At 41.8% G+C, this 21,485-nt stretch overlaps 1 protein-coding gene across 1 annotated transcript in view; it reads right to left on the reverse strand.

Moving 5' to 3' along the window:
* Positions 1 to 977: 977 nt before the first annotated feature.
* Positions 978 to 21,485, reverse strand: part of RAVER2 (ribonucleoprotein, PTB-binding 2) — a 157,913-nt gene continuing 137,405 nt past the window's right edge. The window contains 1 exon segment of the mRNA XM_006879842.1: positions 978 to 1,124. Within this exon segment, the coding sequence (XP_006879904.1) occupies positions 978 to 1,124 (147 nt within the window).

A 21,485-nucleotide genomic window follows, 5' to 3' on the forward strand; every position in this document is an offset into this window, starting at 1 on the left:
ACATATTGTACATTTTTTCCCCTCAACCACTTAAAAATGTAAACACTCCTCGCTCACCCGCAGTACAGAAACAGGTGGTAGACTGAACGTGGCCCACAAAGCATAGTTTTCCAACCCCTTTATTAGGTTACAAAGTGACTTTTCTCAAAATACCTGTTTTTCACAAAGGGTAGAAATGCTACATAATATAAGCCAAAACCAAGCCAATTCCAACTCATAGTAACCCTTTAGGACACAGAAGAACTGCCTCGTAGGGTATCCAAGGCTGTGGGTCTCTGGAAACAGCTTTTCTCCTGCAGAGTAACTGACGACTTTAAACTGCCGACCTCTGGTAAGCAGCTGAGCATCTTAACCAGTCCACTGCCAGGGCTCCTGCTCAGTAATAAAGTGGTGTGTCCCTTGGGCATCACCACCAGTCTGTGTTTCATGTTCTGTTGTGCGGCTGGTAGCTGGGTAACGATGGAGTTTGCACGTAGAGCATCTTTTTGACATCGCCGTCACTGCATTTTGGTAGTTGCACTTTTGTAATTCTAGGAAAAAGTTCTAAAAATCTATAAATGAGATTATTTCTAGGGAGAGCAAATTGAAATGCACATTGGCTTATAAGAAACCCATTTTTTCTAAGGCTTAGGAAACAAGAGTATTTCCCATTTTATTGCTTCAAACTTTTATATATGGTGTCAAAATTATCCTCAATCCTAAAACAAGGTAGACTGAAACACTGTTAATTTCTCCAATGACTGTATATTAGTATCACATTAAGATGCATCTAATTCTAGTGGAAAATGTCCTCAATGAATGTCTCTTCTTATTGCTACTTTATTTTCTTATTTGGCAAATCTGCCTGCTGCACAACACAGATCCTTCTGGGAAATCTTAAACCCGTATTTAAAGGATATGGCTAGTTTGAATGAAGTTAAGGCAGCGATGAACAGCAGAGGTACTGCAAGGGACCTATGAGATTATAAGAGCTTCGTTCAGTACACTCGCTTCTTCTTTAAGTAGGTTTCCATGTAATATGCTCCTGTGCCCTGAGAATGTTGGTCAACAAGTTCAACCGAACTGCCTTCTGGGGCAGAGATAAGATAGGATGAGCCTCGCTTTTCATTTCTTAATGATGACACCTATGAAAAAGCACATTAGATATTAAAACCTAGTAACAAGGAAAGATTGGAACTCTCATACACTGCTGGTGGGACTAAAAAATGGTACAGTCATGCTGGAAGGCAGCTTGATGTTTCCTAAAAGAGCTGAACTTAGAAATTCCCTATGACCACCCCCCCCCCCACTGCTAGTAATATACCCTGAGGAAAATAGAACCAAGACACACAGATTTGTACACTGATGTTCATAGCAGCGTTATTCACAAAAGCAAGAAAATGGAAAGAGCCCAAATGTCCATTAACAAACTAATGGATTGAGAAATTGTGGTATGTTTATATGCTGGGATAGTATGAAGCCCTGGGAGCAACAATGTAAAAAAATACAGCATGTGAGAGGCTAGAGAGCATTATGCTGAGTGAACTGTCTCAGAAGCACAAACACTGCTTAAGACCATTATTGTAAAGGTAGGGTAACTAGTAAGATGTTTATAAAAGTCCAAAGGGGGAAGAAGAGGGAAGAGACTTGAGGGTGGGGAGGGGGGTCACAGAGTTCCATGGATGGAAGGAGGGGGTGAAGGAATTAGGAAAGATCAAGTGGGGACTTGAAAAGACGGGGTGAAAGTAGGCACAGATCAGTGGTGACTGGTTTTATGAAACAGTTTATGGGATGATCGTATGATTCACAATGTGAAAGAAAGAATGTGTGAAACAATGTATATGAGTGAAACCCAACAGACGAATTTTGTATGCAAACCAACAAAAAATATGTTTTAAAAAATCTAATGTGTACAGCAAAAACCATTCTTCTGATTTCACGATTAAAAAATCAGAATATAAAACTTTTATATAAAGATCACCCTTGAAGCATATACATAATACAAATTAATTTCTGAGTGCCTCTCTGCTCCCCTTCAAACATTTTGGGAAAAGGAAAAAAAGCAAAAAAAAAAAGCACTGTAGTTACTCTGTTCCTCAAACCCAGGTAAGCCCTACCAAATCAAAATACTGAGAATTTACATTGCTGTGAGGAAGAACAGTGGCTGAGAAGTTACACTCCAAAATAAAATAGATGTGAGGTACACCTAATAAAAAGAATGGCGAGAGAATAAGCCAGGTGCAAAAACTAAGAAACCACGTTGAGAAATAACACGATATGCTTTACACAACAGTGAAAATGCAAATTTTGGTCTGTAGGTGTGTGGGACACGTGCCAGGGGAGTGTGCTGAGACAAAGCCTCTGGTTCTGTGTCCAGATTGTATCTCAGGAAGGTTTATGACCAGCAGGGCCGGATGGTCTCCCATCTAGTCACAGTAATCAATACAGCAAATTGGGTGTGCGGCACAAATGTGATCCCTGAACCGCTCTTAGTCTGGCTTTTGGAAAATACTGTGACAAGCTGTTGATTTTGTTATGTGCCGTCGCTGCGTCAGAACCGAGCCATCGCTGACCCTTCAGCAGGTTTTCAGAGGCAGTAATTGCACAGGAGGAGATGCTCATCTTTCTCCCACAAAGCAGGTGGCTGGATTCAAACTGCGTGCCTTCGAGACTGTGTGTAGATTCTTACCACTAGGCCAGTGACAAGCTTTGCATGCTTTAAATTAGGAGCTAGGTTTTGTCAGGTTGACTAAAACTCAGTGACGCTGTAACAGTGGATCTGGACCTTGCCCAATCTTGTGCCATCGTCTTTGACACAGGAGAGCCTGCTGTACAGTCACTGTCAATCTCTCCGGTTGAGTCTTCCCCTCCTTCACTGACCCTCACCTTTTCCAAGCACGAAGTCCTTTCCCAAGGACTGGCTCTTTCTAACAACATGCTTCAAGGATGTGAGTTGCACCATCCTCCCCTCTCAGGAGCACTTTGACTCTACCCTCTCCAACACGTTTGTTTGTTCTTTTTGGCAGTCCATGGGATAGTTAGTATTGTTCTCCAACACAACAACTCAAAAGACATTGATATTTCAACTGTCTTCACTGCCCAACTGTCAGATTCATAGCAAATAAATGAAAAGTGCGTACCAGCTAGAAGGTTAAAGGAATCAATTATCAATCATCCATGTTAAAAAGAGGAAGGACAGCAGGCCAGAACCCATTCTTTTAAATCCAGAAATTTTATTTTCATCATCTTAGGGGTTCAGCAAAAGAGGAAGACTCTCAGCAAGATGGATTGACAGAGTGACTGCAGCTATGGGACCAAGTATATCAGAGATGATGAAAATGGCACAGGACAGGGCAGGGTTCAAATCTATTGTTCACTGGGCCTCTATGAATTATACTCTACTCAGCAACATCTAACAACAATAACAACAACAACTGAGAAGGGGAGGAAGTGGGAGTGTAGAGGAAAAAGACAGACTGACAGCCGAAGCTGGTGGACACCACCAAGAGATCGATCATAACATTCTACTTTTTTTTTCCCGATTGTAGCTTTTATGTCATACTGTAACAGTATTCCATAACCTCATAAAACTGTGGAGATTACTTAAGGTGATAATACATATCACGTACTAGTTTAGCACTTGCTGGGGATTCATTACATACATAACAATTATTACTATTTTCAGAAGAGAAATGTAGTACTGACTGAAGACTTCAATCCTTAAAGGAGGTGGAAACCAAAGTAAGAAAGGAATCAGAGGTGGTTGAAATTTGGAATTTACTCAAACACAGCTATTCTGTACTTGGACCAAATAAATGTCATCTGCTTACTTGTTTTTTAAAAAAATAAATAAATAAATTTGGAATTTAAACTGCCAAGGTCGAGCCACTCTCACGCAGAACTTCCCGGGCCTTAACTCCTGGCCTGCCTGCCTATGCCAACCTACTTTTGTATAGCTTTGAGTATTCTATAATAAAAGTTGTTTGAAGTTTCCCATCATGACCAATATCCTAGGGATGAGCTGCCTGCAACAAAACTGCTTCCTCACCTGCTTGTGTGGAGTCGGTTTGCCCCCCTCCCTCCCTAACTGCCGAACCCTCTCATTAGTTTCCCTGAGTCCCTTTGTTGGCCTGGTGATCCTAACTGCTGTGTGCTGGGGGGCCCCAAACCACTAAAACTGTCAGCCCTTTACTGTGAGAACTCTTCTTAGCTGCCTTCCTTGAACACATCACCAGTGCGTTCCACGAATGACACATCCCTGCCCACTAAAGACAGAGTCATAAACACGCACACCTCACTCTAGACATCTAGAAAACACACTTCTCATCTCGTATTCTCCTCAGTCCCCTTTTCTGCTGGGTTGTAATCCAACAAGTGCTGGTGGGACAGTGGTTAAGCACTCAGCAGTAAGGCACAGTAAGTAAGTAAGTAAGTAAGTAAGGTCAGCAGTTCGAACCCACCAACTGTGGATCTGCTTCTGTGAAGATTACTGCCTAGGAAACCCTGTGGGGTCGTCTTGCCCTGTCCTATGGGATCACCGTATTTGGAACTGATTCCATGGCACGGGGTTTGGTTATAGTACGTAGCAATCCACTGATTGGTGGCTTAGGGCAAAGCACCAGCCCGTGGCTTAGTCCACAGGGAGCAGCACAACAGACCAAAAGGTGGCGCCTCTCCTGTAGTTTGAACACACCCGCAGCTCTGAGGAAGAACTCTTGTGCTGTTTACAGCCTCCAAAAACCTGCTGGAGGGGCAGCTACAAGTCAATTCCAACTGTCCATCAATAAGGATTTTTGTTGGTTTTCTCAAAAAAACCAACTTGAAGGCGTGCTGGTGGTGTGATAAGCTAGATCTTGCACTGCATATCCAAAGGTCAGAGGTTCATCCACCAGATACTTCATAGGAGAAAGGTGAGCAGTCTTCTTCCAAAAATATTTACAGCCTCAAAAGCCCAATGCAGAATCACTCTGAGTCAATGGCAGTGACTCTATACCCTCTTTATTCTCAGAAGCCAAGTAGGAAATTTATTAGATGTTTTCTTTCAAAGTACTTCCTGAGAATCATCTGAAAGTTTTCATTGAGAAACTGTACTCAAACAACACAAAGAAAATGAAGTACAGGCAAGAAAATGCATGGTGTTCCAGTCAGCACGATACTGGGAGAAAAGAGTTCTTCTACTCTATGAAAGACGTCTAATTTCTAGTTCATGGGCTGTGTGATTCAATAAAGAATGTTCAGCTGATTACAATTTTAGGACAAGCCTCGATTTCTGAGAGAAAGAAAATGTCTAAAGGGCTGGTAAAAAAGAAAGAAAAACCAAATAATAGGGAAAAGAGGATGAAGAAAAAAATTTTCTTTTTCTTCCTTCACGTATTTGCTGACTGTAGATATCCAGACCCTGATAAGTGAAGCCTGAAACGTGACGTTAAAGAGCTCATCTCCCAGGAGGAGAATTAAGAGCAACACAATCCTAAAAGGAGAAAGTCACCAAGCCAACAGGAGAAATACAGGGAAGTGCTGATGCTTTCTCAGAGATGAGAGACGGGGCGATTGAAAGGCTATTGACATGTTTCACAAATAATAGAGAAGATGGTGGGAATATACAGAGCCACTGTCCAAAAGGTATTGGCTGACAGCAAAAAATCAGAGGCAGCACCATATGAACAGGAGCCAGTGGTAATGGAGGAAGAAGATGAAGCTGCACTGAAGTCATGGGCAAAAAGCAAGGCCCCAGGAATCGATGGGACACTAACTGACATGTTTAAACTAACAGATGCAGCCCTGGATATGCTCACCGGTCTATACCAGGAAAGTTGGAGGACAGCTACCTGGCCAACTGATTAGATGTGATCTGTATTTATTCCCATTCCCAAGAAAGGTTACTCAAAAGAATGTGGAAATTACTGAACAACAGCATTAATATCACAAGCACTCAAAATAATACTGAAGATCATTCAAAAACAGCTACAACAGAATACAGACAAGAACTGCCAGAAGTTCAAGCAGAATTTAGAAGAAGTTATGGCACTAGGGATAGCATTGCTGATATCAGATGGAGTATCACAAGAAATCTATTTATCCTTTATTTACTATGCAAAGGAATTTAACTGCGTCAATCATAACAAATTATGCCTATCACTGAGAGGAATGGGAATCCCAGAACAATTTATTGTGCTCATGCAAAACTTATACCTAGACCAAGAGGCTGTTGGAGTAGAGCAAAGGAACATTACAGGGCTTAAAATTACGAGAGGTGTGTTTCAGGTGGTATTATTTCTTCATACCTATTCCAGCTGTATGCTGAACAAATTATTTGAGAAGCTGGACTCGATAAAGAATGAGGCGTGAGGATCAGATGAAGACTCATCAATAACCTGTGTTATGCAGATGACACAACCCTGCTTGCTAAAAGTGAAGATCCTCTTCACTTAAAGCACTTGCTGCAGAAGATCAAATAATACAGCTTTCAATATGGATAGCATCTGAACATCAAGGAAACAGATTTTCAACACTCAACCTATGTGCAACATCATGATAAATGGAAAAAAAGATTGAAATGGTCAGTATCTTCATTTTGGACCCACAATCAATACCCTTGGTACCAAAAATCAGGAGATCAGGGTATTGGGCAAGTCTGTAGTCAGGACCTCTCCTTATTAATGAAAAGCAATGATAAGAATTTGAGGATGAAGATGTACCTGATTCAGGCTCTTGTTTTTTGTTTTTTTTTTTCAAATCACTTGCTATGCATCTGAGAGCTGGATAGTGAATGGGGATAACAGAAGAAGAACTGATGCCTTTGAGCTGTGGTGTTGGAGAACACTGAACATCCCACGGACAGCCAAAAGATCAAGCAAGTATACCTTGGAGAAGGTACAGCCAGAGTGAGTGCTCCTTGGAGGTAAAGATAATAAAGCTGCTTCTCAAACACTTCAGGTACGTAGCTAGGTGAGGCTATTCTTTGGAGAAGGACATCATTTCTGGAAAGGTGGAGGGTTGGTGAAAGAGAGGAGAATCCTCAATCAGATGGACTGACACAGTAACTCCTGCAGTGGGCTCGAGAGTGTCAGAGACGGAGGATGGCACAGGCAGGGGAGGACAGGGTTCAGATGTGTTGTGCACAGGGTCATTACTGATCGTACTTAACTTGAAGGGCACTAACAACAACGACAGATAAGAAGGCATGTGGGTTAAGATCTTATGGCTAGGTATTACCTAAGCAAGAAAAACGAGATGACCCTTTCAGGAGCAAAGAACAGGCGGAGCAAAGGCAGACAGCAGAGAAGCCCCAGTCTTACCTGGACTACAGTATAGGAATGACAAGCTAAATACTGTATTACAAATGGACTGCTAGGCTTCATCTTGGAATGTGGAACACTAACTCTGGTGGCGTCATCTAAAATGTGGTGATAAAGGACGTGCCATGAGGTAACCTCGCTGGGAGACTACTGAACATACCTCTGCTATCACATACCTGCATGGGATTTAGAGTTTGGCTTAAAGTTGTGCATGGACGGTGCACATGAGGAAGAGCAAAGTGGTGTGATATGAAAATCTGGGAGAAGAACCTCAGAGGACATTTACACTTTGCAGAAAGAGAAGATGACACTGAGAGAAGCCGTACTGCCCTGATTTTACATGGTTAATCTCTCTGCCCAGTACTGTTGAGTTGATTATAATGCACATCAGCCTTCCAGTGGATTGTGAGGCTACACTTGCTGGGAGGAGACTGCCTCTGTCTCTCTCCTCTCCCTCCCTCTCTCCTCCTTTCCCCTTCTTCCCGTGGGAGAGATGCATTCAAAGAGCCCACCTTTCAGTCAGTAATATAATCTACCGAGCCGCCAGGGCTCCTTGTGGTCTAAGACTCAGCTGGAAATGATGGACAAAATAGCCTGGTCACGGCACATCTGGAGAAGTACAAACCGAGAAACTGTAGTGTGGCAGCCTGCACACCCTCGGAGGGCGCTCTGGGGCACCGGCCATGGCGAGGCACTGCTAATCCAAAGCCTGTGCTTCTCCATTGGTTTCAATCTACCATCGGCTCTGCAGGGGAAACGGTGGGCGATCTCCTTCCACTGTGACATACGGCCTTGGAAACCACATGTAGAGTTGCTGGCAGTAAGAACCAACTCCACGTCCGTGACAGGGAATTTAATACTGTCTCAAAGGAGTGATGGTGGCACATGTGCATCGAGCTGCAGTGTTAACCAAAAAAGCCAGTAGTCTCCAGCAGTTCAAATCTACCAAGACCTTTGAAGGAGAAAGATGCAGTATCTTCCCATTAAGATTTACAGCTCAGAAACCTGACAGATGGACCTGAGCTGACAGCAGTGAGCTGGAGTTTTGACACTGTCTTTGGGAGTACTTTTATGTTCATTGTATCCCTGAACTTCAAAGCCATCCCATTAGCAGGCAGAGAAAGAAAGATTGTCTCCAGTGAACAGAGGAGAAAACAAAAACACAGATAGATAAGCTATGTGACTTTGCAAAAATCACACATCTATTAACTATCAGAGAAGGGACTACCGACCCAGATCTCTCACCTAAGTGTTCTTTTCACACTAATACTCCGTAAAAAAATGTCAAGAGAAAAGTTGAATACTGATCAGCATTACAAAGTGGTGGGTTTTTTAAAAAAATAAGCACTCAAATTTCTTTTTCTTCTCTGAAGTCATAATGGAGCAAGAGAAGGGCAGGGTCCGTGGGAAGTACAAAGGAAAATCATGTGAAGACCAAGGGAAGTGATTTTTTTTTATTATCTTCACATACATGAAAATCTGTGGATATAACTGTGTAGTTTCTCTGACGACAGAACTTTAATAAGCCTGAGGGATGTGCGCGCCTTGCAGCTACATCATCTACAATGACCACGCAGCCTTCTGCCTGCAGTTAGTGGTGATATCAACATTTGCCCCCACACCTTTCACACTGAGTCAGCCCGAGGTGGCATGTTTAGAAATCAGGAAATACTGGAGCAAAGACCTCCATTCCTACTCTTTGTCAAATACAAAATTTTAGAGCTGAGTTCAGCTGAAATGATGCTGAAGACTCTGGAACCAAATAACTAACTGCATACGCTCACAGGCATTTTATAGACATTAAGGAATTTAAGAGGAGTGCCGGTGGCGCAATGATGAAAACTCTTAACTGCTAATCCGAAAGCTGGTGGTTCAAGTCCACCTCCACGAATGATGAAGCATTCGGTTTCTGTCATGATTACAGCCTTGGAAAACCTAGGGGGCTGTTTTACTCTGTCTGGTAGTGCCACTCTGATTAAATTATGCTCTTGTTACGTGCTGTCGAGTCAAAATCAACTCAGAGCTGACCATCAGATTTTTTTTTCCCCAGAGTGTGTAAACTACACAGAAGAGATGCTCATCTTTCTCCCAAGGCTGTAACCTTTGATCTTCTGCTGCAAACACGTCAAGCCTTTGGAATATGAAAGTGGTCACACTGAGAAGAGTGATGAATAAATTAATAGTAATGGTAAGTTTATTCTCATTCATTCAGCATTTAAAGGGAAAGCCTGTCACAGGAAGCAAAAGAAGCAGTAGTTGTATTTTCAGCTTAAAGTGTGAGTCCCATCACAGCCTAAAGAATCCTGAAGACTGTGAAGTCAAAGGCATTTTGATGGGTCAGTGGTAAAATTCTCATCTCCCATGCAAGAGATCAGGATTTTATTCCAACTCAATATACCTCATTTGCAGAAATCATATGTCAGTAGAGACTTGCATGCTGCTGGGATGCTGAAAAGGTGTCAGTGGACCTTTTAGACAAAGAAAACCTTAAGATCACGAGGCACAATAAATCATGAACATGATCTAAGAGTGAGCCGTGGTTCATTCCTTCATGCACGGAGTCACCAACTACAACCAAAGAGCATTCATCACTTTTCTCAGTGTGACCACTTTCATATTCCAAGGACATGACATATTTGCTGAAGAAGATCAAAGGCTACATACAGCCTTGAGAGAAAGATGGGCAATCTCGTCCTGTGTGATTTACAGCCTCTGGAAAAAATCTGATGGAGGGTCAGCTATGAGTTGGTTCTGACCCGACAGCACATAATAACAGCAACTCAGTTGATGATTAGCTTTTCATTTCACTGAGAAAACAGAAGTCATCAAAGGGAATCCCAAGAGGCACAGTAAGCAGCCCCTGGTCTCTTTGTTTACCCTCACTCCCTGGTGATCTCACCAGTCTTGGGGGATTTACAGGTCCTGTTAGTGATGACGGCACCTAAATGTCTATTTCTGCAGCACATCTCCCCATATCTTCAGATGCATAGAAGGAACTTAACCTCAGTAACAGCATCATCATCGGATGTCAAATCAAACTCAGCTCACTGCAGTACAGTTGGCCTCAACTCACTGCTCATCCTTCATCGGGTTTTGAGGCTGTAAATCACAACCAGATAAGACTGTTCTACCTTCCTCCTGCAGAGCTTCTGGTGGATTCGAACCCTGCTCAGCGGTTGGGTTAGCAGTGCAACTCCCTATGGACTCGGCCAGCACAGCTTCCTGGAGCTCACAGTGGCGTCCTGAATTTGATATATAAAACACTGAACTTTTAATACATCAACCTTAACTCAAAAATGTAATACATCAAGAAACTTTCTCTTCCTAAAACATGCTTCCTTCAGACTACTCTTAATATAGATAAAAACCTGTTCCTCTGCCTTCTAGGAATGTCTGAATTCATCCCCTTTCACTAGCCCATCCTGCTCCAAGTCACATCATCTTGACTTGGACCTTACTGTAGCATGTACCTCACTGATCCACACCTGCGCTACCGCTCTACGTGTATTATTTAATGTAGAAACCAAATGTATCCTGTTCAACTGTAAATAACTCATTGCCTTCAAGCCTGAATCCGCTCACAGCTGACCCTCCATGGAATTCCCAAAGGTGTTCTCTCATGGGAGGAGACTTTTCACAACAACAATAATATAACTTGTGGTTCTACAGACAATGTATCAAGGTTTGGATTTCAAGGATTATTTTGCATAATACTTGCCACAAGATACTGGTGTATGGGATTTCATGCAAAAATCCATAGATCACACCGGGCAGGCTATGTGCATTATTGGTCCACTAGGTGGCAGCATAAGGCTCTATTCCAAGGGGTAAAGCTTCATCCAAGCCCTTTTCATTATTTTGGTTTCCTCTTTTTCCATCACAGGGAGCTCTAGTGACCTAGTGGGTAATGCGCTACACTGCCAACCTAAAGGCAAGCAGTTCAAATCCACTAGCTGCAAACTGGGAGAAGGAATTCGTGTTTGAGTTTCCTCATCACATCTCCTCACACATTCTGTAATTTATTCCACCCATTTCCATAATAGCTTGCCTCTGGAAACCCTATGAACCTAGAGAGAGGATGAAAGGCACCCAAGCGCTGAGGACTCTCCTTCATAGGGTCACTATGAGTCACCTGCGACTCGATGGCACTTAACAACAACAACAAGTCAATCACCTTCCAGTTAAGAAAGCTGCCTGTAGCCATGATAACAAAAGGGTATACAATGTGCAAGTAGCTGTGTACTGTCGTAACTCAAGGTACATCAGAGCCACCAAGTAGTAGTGTCAAATGAAAACCAAATCACAATTTAAGCATTCATATTAAATAAGTCCAACAATTCTGAAAATGTAAATGCAAAACTGAAAAGCTTCGTAAAATTAGTTTTCACATTTGGGTGGTTGTTGTTGTTATGTGCCGTCGAGTCATTTGTGACTCATAGCGACCCTATGTACAAGAGCCCTAAACCCTTCTCTATCCTGTGCCAATCTCACAGCCTCTGACACATCCATCCCGATAACCCCAGTCACTGAATCAATCCACCTCACAGAGGGTCTTCCCCTCCTGCACCGTCCCTCTACCCTACCAAGCATGATGTCCCTCTCCAAGGACCTGTCTCTCCTTACAACATTTGGGTAGCTACTTTAATAACAAGTGGAGAGAAAAATGTTTTCTATTTGTTGTTATTGTTGTTAAGTGCCTTCAAGTTGGAAATGACATATAGGCGATCCTCCAGTGGGTTTTCAGAAGCAGTAAAACACATGGGAGGAGACTATCTTTGTCCAGTAGAGCAGCTAGAGGATTACAATTGCCTGCCTTGTGCCAGCAATGCAACTCCTTATTCCCTTGGCCACCATGTCAAATTTATGTGCTTAACTGTTGTTATCTTTGAGTCTATCCCACCTGAATTTCAGAACCATCTCAAGAACACGTTTGAGGCCTTGAACACAAATGAGCGAAGACCAGATGAGTTGTGGGAGGATGTCAAAGGTATCATCCAAGAAGAGTGCAAACACTCATTACAAAGACAGAAGAGGAAGAAAAGACCAAATGGATGTCAGAAGAAACTCTGAATATTGCACTGGAGTGCAGAGAAGCCAAAGTACAAGGAAGAATTCAAGATACTAAAGAGCTGAACAGAAGAATTCAAAAGGCAGCACGGGATGGCAAAATAAAATATTACAACGAAATGTGCAAGAAGTTGGAGTCAGAAAACCAAAAGGGTCAAACTTGCTCAGCATTTCTTAAGCTCGAGGAACTGATGAATAAATTCAAACCTCGAGTTGCTATAATCAAGGATGCTTTAGGCAGAGTATTAAATGATCCAGGAGGTATCAAAAGAAGATGTAAAGAATATACTGAGCCACTGTATCAAAAGGAATTGGCAGACAGAAGAATTTAATGAAACAACAAATGAGCAAGAGCCTATGGTGATGAAGGAAGAAGTTCAAGCTGCTTTGAAAGAAATAGCAAAAAAGAAGGTCCCAGGAATAGATGGTACACCAATTGACATATTTCAGCTAACAGATGCTGCCCTCGACGTGCTCACCAAGTTGTGCCAAGAAATCTGGAGAACAACCACTTGGCCAACTGACTGGAAGAGATCTATATTTGTTCCTATTTCAAAGAAGGGTGACCCAACAGAGTGTGGAAACTATAAAATATCGCTGATTTCACATGCAAGCAAGACTCTACTGAAGATTATCCAAAAACGACTGGAACAGCACATCAGCAGAGAACTGCCGGAAGTCCAGGCTGGGTTTAGAAGGGGTCGTGGTACTAGGGATATTGTAGCTAATTTTAGATGGATATTGGCTGAAAGCAGGGAGCACCAGAGGAATGTCTATCTGTGCTTCACTGACTATGCAAAGACATTTGACTGTGTGGATCGTAACAAACTGTGGCTACTCTGAGAAGAATGGGAATCCCAGAACACTTGATCATGCTAATGCGAAACTTATACTTGAACCAAAATGCAGTCATCAGAACAGGGCAAGGAAACACTGCATGGTTCAAAACTGGAAAAGGGTGTACGCCAGGGATGTGTCCTATCTCCATACCTTTTCAACCTGTATGCAAAACAGATCATCCTAGGTGCTGGGCTCTATGAGGAGAAATGTAGCATCAGGATTGGTGGAAAATCTATCAACAATCTGCATTATGCAGATGACACAACCCTGCTTGCTGAAACTGAGGAGGACCTGAAGCGCTCGCTGCAGAGGGTCAAGGACTGCAGCCTTCAATATAGATTGAGGCTCAATATCAAGAAGTCAGAGATTCTCACCACTGGACCAATTGGCAGCATCAGGATGGATGGTGAAGAGATTGAGATTGTTCACAGCTTTAGTCTGCTTGGCTCCACAATCAACAATCTTGGCACCAGCAGCCAGGAAATTAAAAGACGTATTGCGATAGGAAAGTCTGCTGTTAGAGACCTCTCTAAAGTACTCAAGAGCAACGATGTGTCTCTGGAGACTAAGGTGTGTCTGGTACAGACCATGGTCTTTGCAATCACTTGTTATGTGTCAGAGAGCTGGACAAAGACCAGGGAGGACAGAAGAATTGATGCTTTTGAGCTTTGGTGTTGGAGGAGAGTGCTGAGAGTGCCATGGACTACTAAGAAAACAAACAGATTCATCCTGGAGAGGGTTAAACCGAGCTGCTCCTCGGAGGCAAGGATTCTGACGCTTCATTTGACATACTTTGGTCATATTGTAAGGAGGTCCTTGGAGAGGAACATCATGCTTGGGAGGGTGGAGGGCAGGCGCAGGAGGGGAAGGCCCTCTGGGAGATGACTGATTCGGTGAGTGGGGCAATCGGGATGAGTGTGTCGGAGACAATGAGATTGGCACAGGACAGAGCAGAGTTTAGAGCTGTTGTACATAGGGTCTCTATGAGTCGCAAGTGAGTCGACGGCACATAACAACAACAACAACAACAACACTGATTGCTGTTAAGTGCCATCGAGTCGTAGACAAAGCATAGAGACCTTATGAATGAAAGATCTGAACACTTGTATAACTTTCATTGTTTCTCCACATTCATAGAGTTTCTGGAGGCAAGCTATTTTGGAAGTGGATGTCACTCCTGCTTCCAAGCTTCTTTTTCATCAGGGAGCTCCACCAAACACCATCTGCCATGGATAAACAGTCTCACATTGGACACATCAGTGTCACAGTGTTCAGCATCACAGCAACCAAGAGTCATCTTTGCACAGCAAATGGACAGACCAGTGCTATACCACTTAGAAGAATGTTTGACCAAAAACAATTAAAATGAGGCTGGAGGGCAGCAGGGCCAATGACCCAAATGCATTTTTAAATAGGAGGCAAAAAAAAAAATCTCACATCCAATGGCAAGTAAACATTCTACCCTAATACTCACCAGAACCAGAAAACAAACCTCTCTAGAATCCGGCTGCTCCTGACGAGTACCCTCAACTCTTTTCTCTAAAGGTGGGCTTCATACAGCTACTGACGTAGTTATCTATCTCCATAAAAGGAAAGTTATTTATCTCTACCTCAGAATTTGACAAGCCAAATCCTATGTGTACATTCACATCAACAGGACTATGATATAATTCTATTGTTACTTCCAAAATGTGCACTACAAATTTAAAATTAATTTTTTTTCTGATTGACATTTTCTTTGGTGGTACTGTAAATACTGAAAATGCACAAAAACTGGATGGTTGGGGCCTTCTGAAAAGGAGATCAGATACTATGTGCATCAAATCTCCAACATCACATGCCTTTGAGCTGTTGTGTTAGAGGCAAAGATCATAAAGTCTTGCATCACATATTTCAGGCATATTGCTAGGAGGGACAACTCTTTGGAGGGATATGAAGACCCTTAACCAGGTGGGCTGACACAGTGACTGCAGCAATGGGCTCTAGTGCTACAGGAAGTGTGAGGATGGCGCAGGACAGGACAGCGTTCAGATCTATTGTTCATAGGGTCGCTACGGGTCATACTCAACTCAACGACACCTAACAACAACAGTAACAACATGTGCATCAAGAGATTTCTCCAAAGAGTAAAAAGAGAGCCTATGCATTAAGAAAAATATTTGGCAATAGCCTATCTGACAAGGGACTCATCTTCAAAATTTATAGAGAGCTACAATTCAATAAGAAAATGACAACTCGACTACACAATGTTAGAGGAATAAAGCCATTCCAATAAGGAAGACATTCAAAAGAGAACTCACACATGAAAAAAATGCTCAAGATCATTCACTGTTAAGAGAGATGCAAATCAAAAGAATAAGATATACTTTACTGCAGCTATAATAGCAAAGTTCAGCAGGACAGCAAACAAATATTGGCTGAGATGTTGAGGACTGTAACTGTCATACATTACTGGTGGGAATGTAAAGTAATGCAATCACTATAGAAGGTAGTTTGGTATTTCCTTATAAAGTTGACAATAGAAACATCATGTGACCCAGCAATCCCACTGATGGGTATACATCCCAAAGAACTAACAGGAACAGATAAATGTGCATACAAGTTCAATGCAGCATTGTTTACAATTGCAAGGAGATGGAAACATCCCAATTGTTTATAAACAGATGAACGGATAAAGAAACTGTTAAATTCACACAACTATCCAACACTAAAAAGCAAGGAAGAATTCACCAAACACTGCACTGCATTGAAGCATCTAGAAGACACTGTTGGTGTTGCTGTTGTTAGGTGCCATAGCACTGACTACGATTCATAGCAACCTTATGGACTGCTATCAACAATGGATCCTGTGCCACCTTCATCATCTCTGATATACTTGACCCCATTGTTACAGTCAACATGTCAATCTATCTCATTGAGGGTCTTCCTCTCCCTCGTTGATCCTCCTTTGTAAGCATCATGTCCTTTTCCAAAGACCAGTCCCACCAAACAACATATACGAGATGAAAATATATGAGACATATGTGAGGCATCTTCATCATCCTTGCCCCCAGGGAGTACCCTAGTTACACTTTCTCTAAGACAAGTCAGTCACCAAAGGTCAATCAGAATTTTAGACTAATTAATACCACATTTAAAAAAATTTATTCAATCTTCTTTGTTTCAGATAAGGAGATCTGTATCTCTGAAAACCTACTTATCAGTCTGAGCCAAGAAATTTGGAAGACTCCTGGCCAACAAACTGGAAGAGGTCCACATTTGTTCTCACTCCTAAAAAGGTGATACAGCAGAATGTGGAAACTATCAAACAATATCATTACTATCACCTGCAAGCAAAATCTTGCTGAAGATTTTAAAAAATGACTAGAATAACATATCAACAGAGAACTGTCAGAAATCCAAGCCAGAACTAGAAGAGGCTGTGGTACCAGGGAAGTCACTGCTGATGTCTGAATGATCCTGGCTGAAGGCAGAAAATACCTAAAGGATGTATATTTGTGTTTTATTGACTATAAAAGTGCATTTGACTGTGTGGATCACAACAAATTCTGAGAAGAATAGGAATCCCAGAGCACTTAATTGTGCTCACTTGGAATCTGTATCTATACTTAGGCTACTTTACAAGCAGAGCAAGGAGACACTGCATAGTTTAAAATCAAGAAAGGTGCACATCAGAGCTATATCCTTTTTCCATACCTATTTAATCTGTATGCTGGGCAAATCACTCAAGAAGATGGACTTTATAAAGAAGAATGTTGCATCAGAATCAGAAGGAATACTCATCAAAAACATGTGTTATTCAGATGACACAACCTTGTTTGCTGAAAATTAAGATATGCACAAGATATGCTTTCAATATAAATTACACCTCAACATCAAGAAAATAAAAATCCTCCCCACTGTAAAAACAGGCAATATCATGATAAATGGAGGAAAGAGAGAAAATTGTTTGCCCTTTGTACCAGCGTCAAGAAATGAAAAGATAAGGGGAGCTCTGGTGGCCTAGTGGCAAGGAGCTGCAACTACAATCCCAGAGGCGCACGGTTCGAATCCACCAGATGCTCTGCCGGGGAAGGAGGGACAATCTCCTCCTGTACCAGTCAGATCTGATTTGACGGTACACTCACACAAAAATAATAATTTAAAAAAATTTAAAAAAAAGAAATGAAAAGATAGACTGCGCTGGGAAAATTACTGTTAATGAACTCTCTAAAGTGCTAAGGAACAATGATATCAGATTACGTGCACCTGATCCAAGCCATCATCTTTTTATTTACTTCCTATGCACCTTAGAGCCAGGCCATGAATAAGGATGACAGATGGAAGAACTGATCTTTGAGTTGTGGTGTTGAAGAAAAATACAGTACTGAACATCTCATGGACTGCTAACAGAACAAATACATTTGTCCTGAAGAAAGTACAACCAAGGTGCTCCCTGGAGGCAAGGATGGTCATGTTGTCAGGAGGGGTAAAGGACATCATGTTTGGAAAGGTGGAGAGTCAGTGTAAGAGAGGAAGATCCTCAAGCATGTCAGAGAGAATGAGGCTGTGGCAGAGGAGAGGGCAAGGTTCAGATTAGGAGTCACAATCCACTCTACAGCATCCAACAACAACAACAACAAATGAACGCAGTTTCCACCAGACACTACATTCATGCCTGAAGAAACTGCTCATACTAGAATTGTTTTGAAAAATTTTGGACTTTGGAATCAGATGAATCATTTACTAACAATGAATGTGAAAAGATTCTTTAACTCTCCAGTTAGCTTATGAAGGTTGTAATTTAAATCTCACAAGGTTGTTAGAAAGGCCAAATGCTTCCACTGTAAAATATTAAGCAAATATTTAAAAAATAAATCCACTGGTTCCTTTTCTTTAGAATTGTTTTTTCTATTCGAATATAGGCCCTTTCTAATTACTTTATTCCACTGTTGCTGTTGTTGACTTAAGAGGATCTTTGGTGTCCACCGGATGATTTTCAGAAATAGATTTCCCAGACTTCCTTCCCAGTTTGTCTTAGTCTGTAAGCTCTGCCAAAACTTGCCCAGCATCACAGAGACCAGCATGTCTGCACGCACAGATCAGTGCTGGCTGCGAGTGAGGGGCGTGGGCGAGGCTTGAACTTTAGGCATCTCACAGAGAAGGTGAGAGTTCTACCACAGAGCTATAGCATTTAATTAAGTGCACCTGTTAAGATTAATGACTAGATGGGAGACAGAATAACTCTTAGGTTGTGTTCAAGCATGACAGAGAAGCAGTGATTGATTGCCCATGTGACACTGAATGGGAGAAGAATTCACTCCATGACACTATCTCTTGCCAACCAAATGCAAAAGGAAATATAGCAATGCAGGAAGAATCTTCACCAGAGAATTTCTGTATGTGTAAACGAGGGAAAGTCCCCTATATAGATATTGTTGTTGCTGTTGTGTACCAGAGAGTGGGAACTGACCCTTCAGCAGTTTCAGAAGCAGTAAACTGCAGGGGAGGAGACTGCCCATCTTTCTCCTACGGAACAACTGACGGGACTTGAACTGTGTGCCTTAGGGACTGCAGCACACTTTCTTACCACGAGGCTACCACAATGCAATCTATAAGCAAAACCATGAGGTAGAAAATGAGACAAACTTCAAAATAAAATATGAAAAGAAAAAGTACAAAACAATCGTTTTTAGGCTTAAATCATACGTTTAAGTTTTAAAATATTTATTGTGTATTCTGTTTATAAAAGCACAATCATTTCTCACTAAAAAAACAAACAAACAACTGGAATGGTAAAGGACCAAAACAAACATACGGAGTTCTGATCCACCAATTGCACAACAGGAGACATGTCCTCCTGTGCAATTACCTATTTCTGAAAACCCACTGGAGGGTCAGCTATGAGTCAGTTCTAACTCTATGGTACACAACATGATTTAAAAATTTAAAATTAACAATAGATTATGAGAATTTTACCATGCATTTATGTTTTACAAGAACTTAAATGTCTGCATTATATTTCCTGACATACATATGATACAATTTATTACTCAGTCTTATAAACTTTTGGGAAGTTAAACAGTTTCCGGTTTGCAGAAATATAAATACTTGATAAATGTTTTCCCTGATGAAAGCAAGCTAATGCTTTCTGGATGGCATTACTTCATAATTGCTCTTTAAATATAGGTATGTCATCAGATAATGGTGCCATCTTCCTACCCATAATTCTCCATCTTGTTCATAAGTATATGACAAGAGATTTTATTATGCATTTTTCTGCTATCTGGCTGCACCATTTTTACAGCTTTTACTTACAAGACCAGTGCTAACCCAAGCTATGGAGCCTTACAGCTTCTACTTGACCTGTGTTTCTAGTATCTTATAACAAAAGTGTACTTTCGTCCCAGAAAACTTTATCATGCTCGTAAGAAACCTTCACCTAGACCAAGCATGGCTTATCGTTTCTCCATACCTCTTCCATCTGTTTTCTGAACACGTCCTTTGAGAACTTAGATTATACAAAGAATACTGTGCATCAAGATTGGAAGAAAATTCATCAGCAACTTGTCTTATACAGATGACAGAACTATGCTTGCTGAAAGTGAAGAAGACCCAAAGCCCTTACTTACTACAGAAGATTAAAGACTACAGCCTTCAATAGGGGTTACATCTCAACATCGAGAAAACAAAATTCCTCACCACTGGACCAGTTAGGCCAATAGATGGAGAAAAAAAAAAATTAAAGTTGTCCAGTAAAGTAGACCAAAAGATGGAGAAAAAATTAAAAGTTGTCAATGATTTTACTTTACTTGGGCCCATGACCAATTGTCTAGGATAAAAGCAGACAAGAAATAACAAACGTTTTGTTCTGGGCAAATCTGCTGTTAAGGACCTCTCCAAAGTTTTGAAGAGCAAGGAAGTCTGTTTAAAGACTAAGGCGTACCTGACCCAATCCATGTTCTTTTCAATTAGTTCTTACGCATCTGAAAGCTGAACAGTAAGGATGACGGAAGAAAAATCAATGTCTTTTATTTGTGATGTTGGAGAAAAATATTGACTGTCCCGTAGACTGCCAGAAGTCCAGTCTGCTTTGGAGGAAGTGCAACCAGAGTGCTCCTTAGAGTCAAGGATGCTGGAATTTCATCTCAGACACTCTGGATCTGTTGTTATGAGCGGCCAGTCCTTGGGAAAAGTCATCATGCTGGGAAAGGTGAAGGGTCAGAGAAAGAGAGAAAGCCCCTCAACAAGGGGGACTGGCAGAGTAACGGCGGGTTTGAGCACATCAGTGAGGATGAGGATGTACCAGAACAGGGCCAGGTTCAGACCTGCTGTTAACAGGGTCACTATGAGTCACAGGTGCCTCGATGCCCCTTAACAACAACATCCTACCAGGACATTCAGAGATGCACTATTCTGAGAGAACTCCCACTGGTGAGGCAGACACAGAGGCGCTTCAAGGAAGCCAAAGTGGAGGCACTTCTCCCTCAGACAAGACAGAGCTGAGCAGCCGACTGAGCTCAGAAAGAGGGACTCAGAAGTGTCAATTATAAGGCTCTTGTGTTTCCATAATCATAGAGTGCTAACATGGTATTTACTTAGAGTTTAAGTTGAAGAAGAAAGAGGCAAAGCAAAATTGACACTTAAATAATGACATAGTGCATCTTTTGGATATAATACTGTATATGTTATGGACTGAATGGCCTGAAGGTGATCAAGGCAGTGCCGTTAATTATGCTTCTCTTTTTACATCTGTATGGGAGAAAGAAGACGCCATCTGCTTCTATAAAACAGCCTTGGAAGCCCCCTGAAGCAGCTCCACTGTGTCCTACCAAGTCACTGAGAGTCAGAATCACCTTGAGGGCATGGGTCCTCCATCTCTAAGGGCTGTTGATGAACGCTGGCATTTCCTCAGGTTTCTGGTTGCTGCTATTGTGGTTATGTGCCACTGGGCAGGAACTGATTCACAGCTGAAATTTCAGTGGGTTTAAAGAGGCTGTTTATCGCAAGGGAGGAGACTGTCCATCTTTCTTCCATGGAGCAGCTGGTGGATTTTCGCCTTCAGGTTGGCAGTGAAATCTGTGGCCACTAGGCCACCAAAGCTCCTTGGCTTCCTTAGTTAGGTCTATACTGGTATAAACTAGCAGAGAAGAATAATTTAGTCTCATGGGCCATCTTGTATGTACCACATTTTCACACAGTGCATGTGTTACTTTTTTTTTTAACAAACAGTACAACTCCCTGGCACATTATGTGTTTTATATGTGTGTTATTTATGTGGATATGTTACAGGTGAAAAATACAGTACTCAAATCTGTTGTA

Source organism: Elephantulus edwardii, unplaced genomic scaffold (assembly GCF_000299155.1).
Source record: "Elephantulus edwardii isolate Elephantulus edwardi_28Jun2011 unplaced genomic scaffold, EleEdw1.0 scaffold00005, whole genome shotgun sequence".
In the NCBI taxonomy this organism is placed as follows: Eukaryota; Metazoa; Chordata; class Mammalia; order Macroscelidea; family Macroscelididae; genus Elephantulus; species Elephantulus edwardii.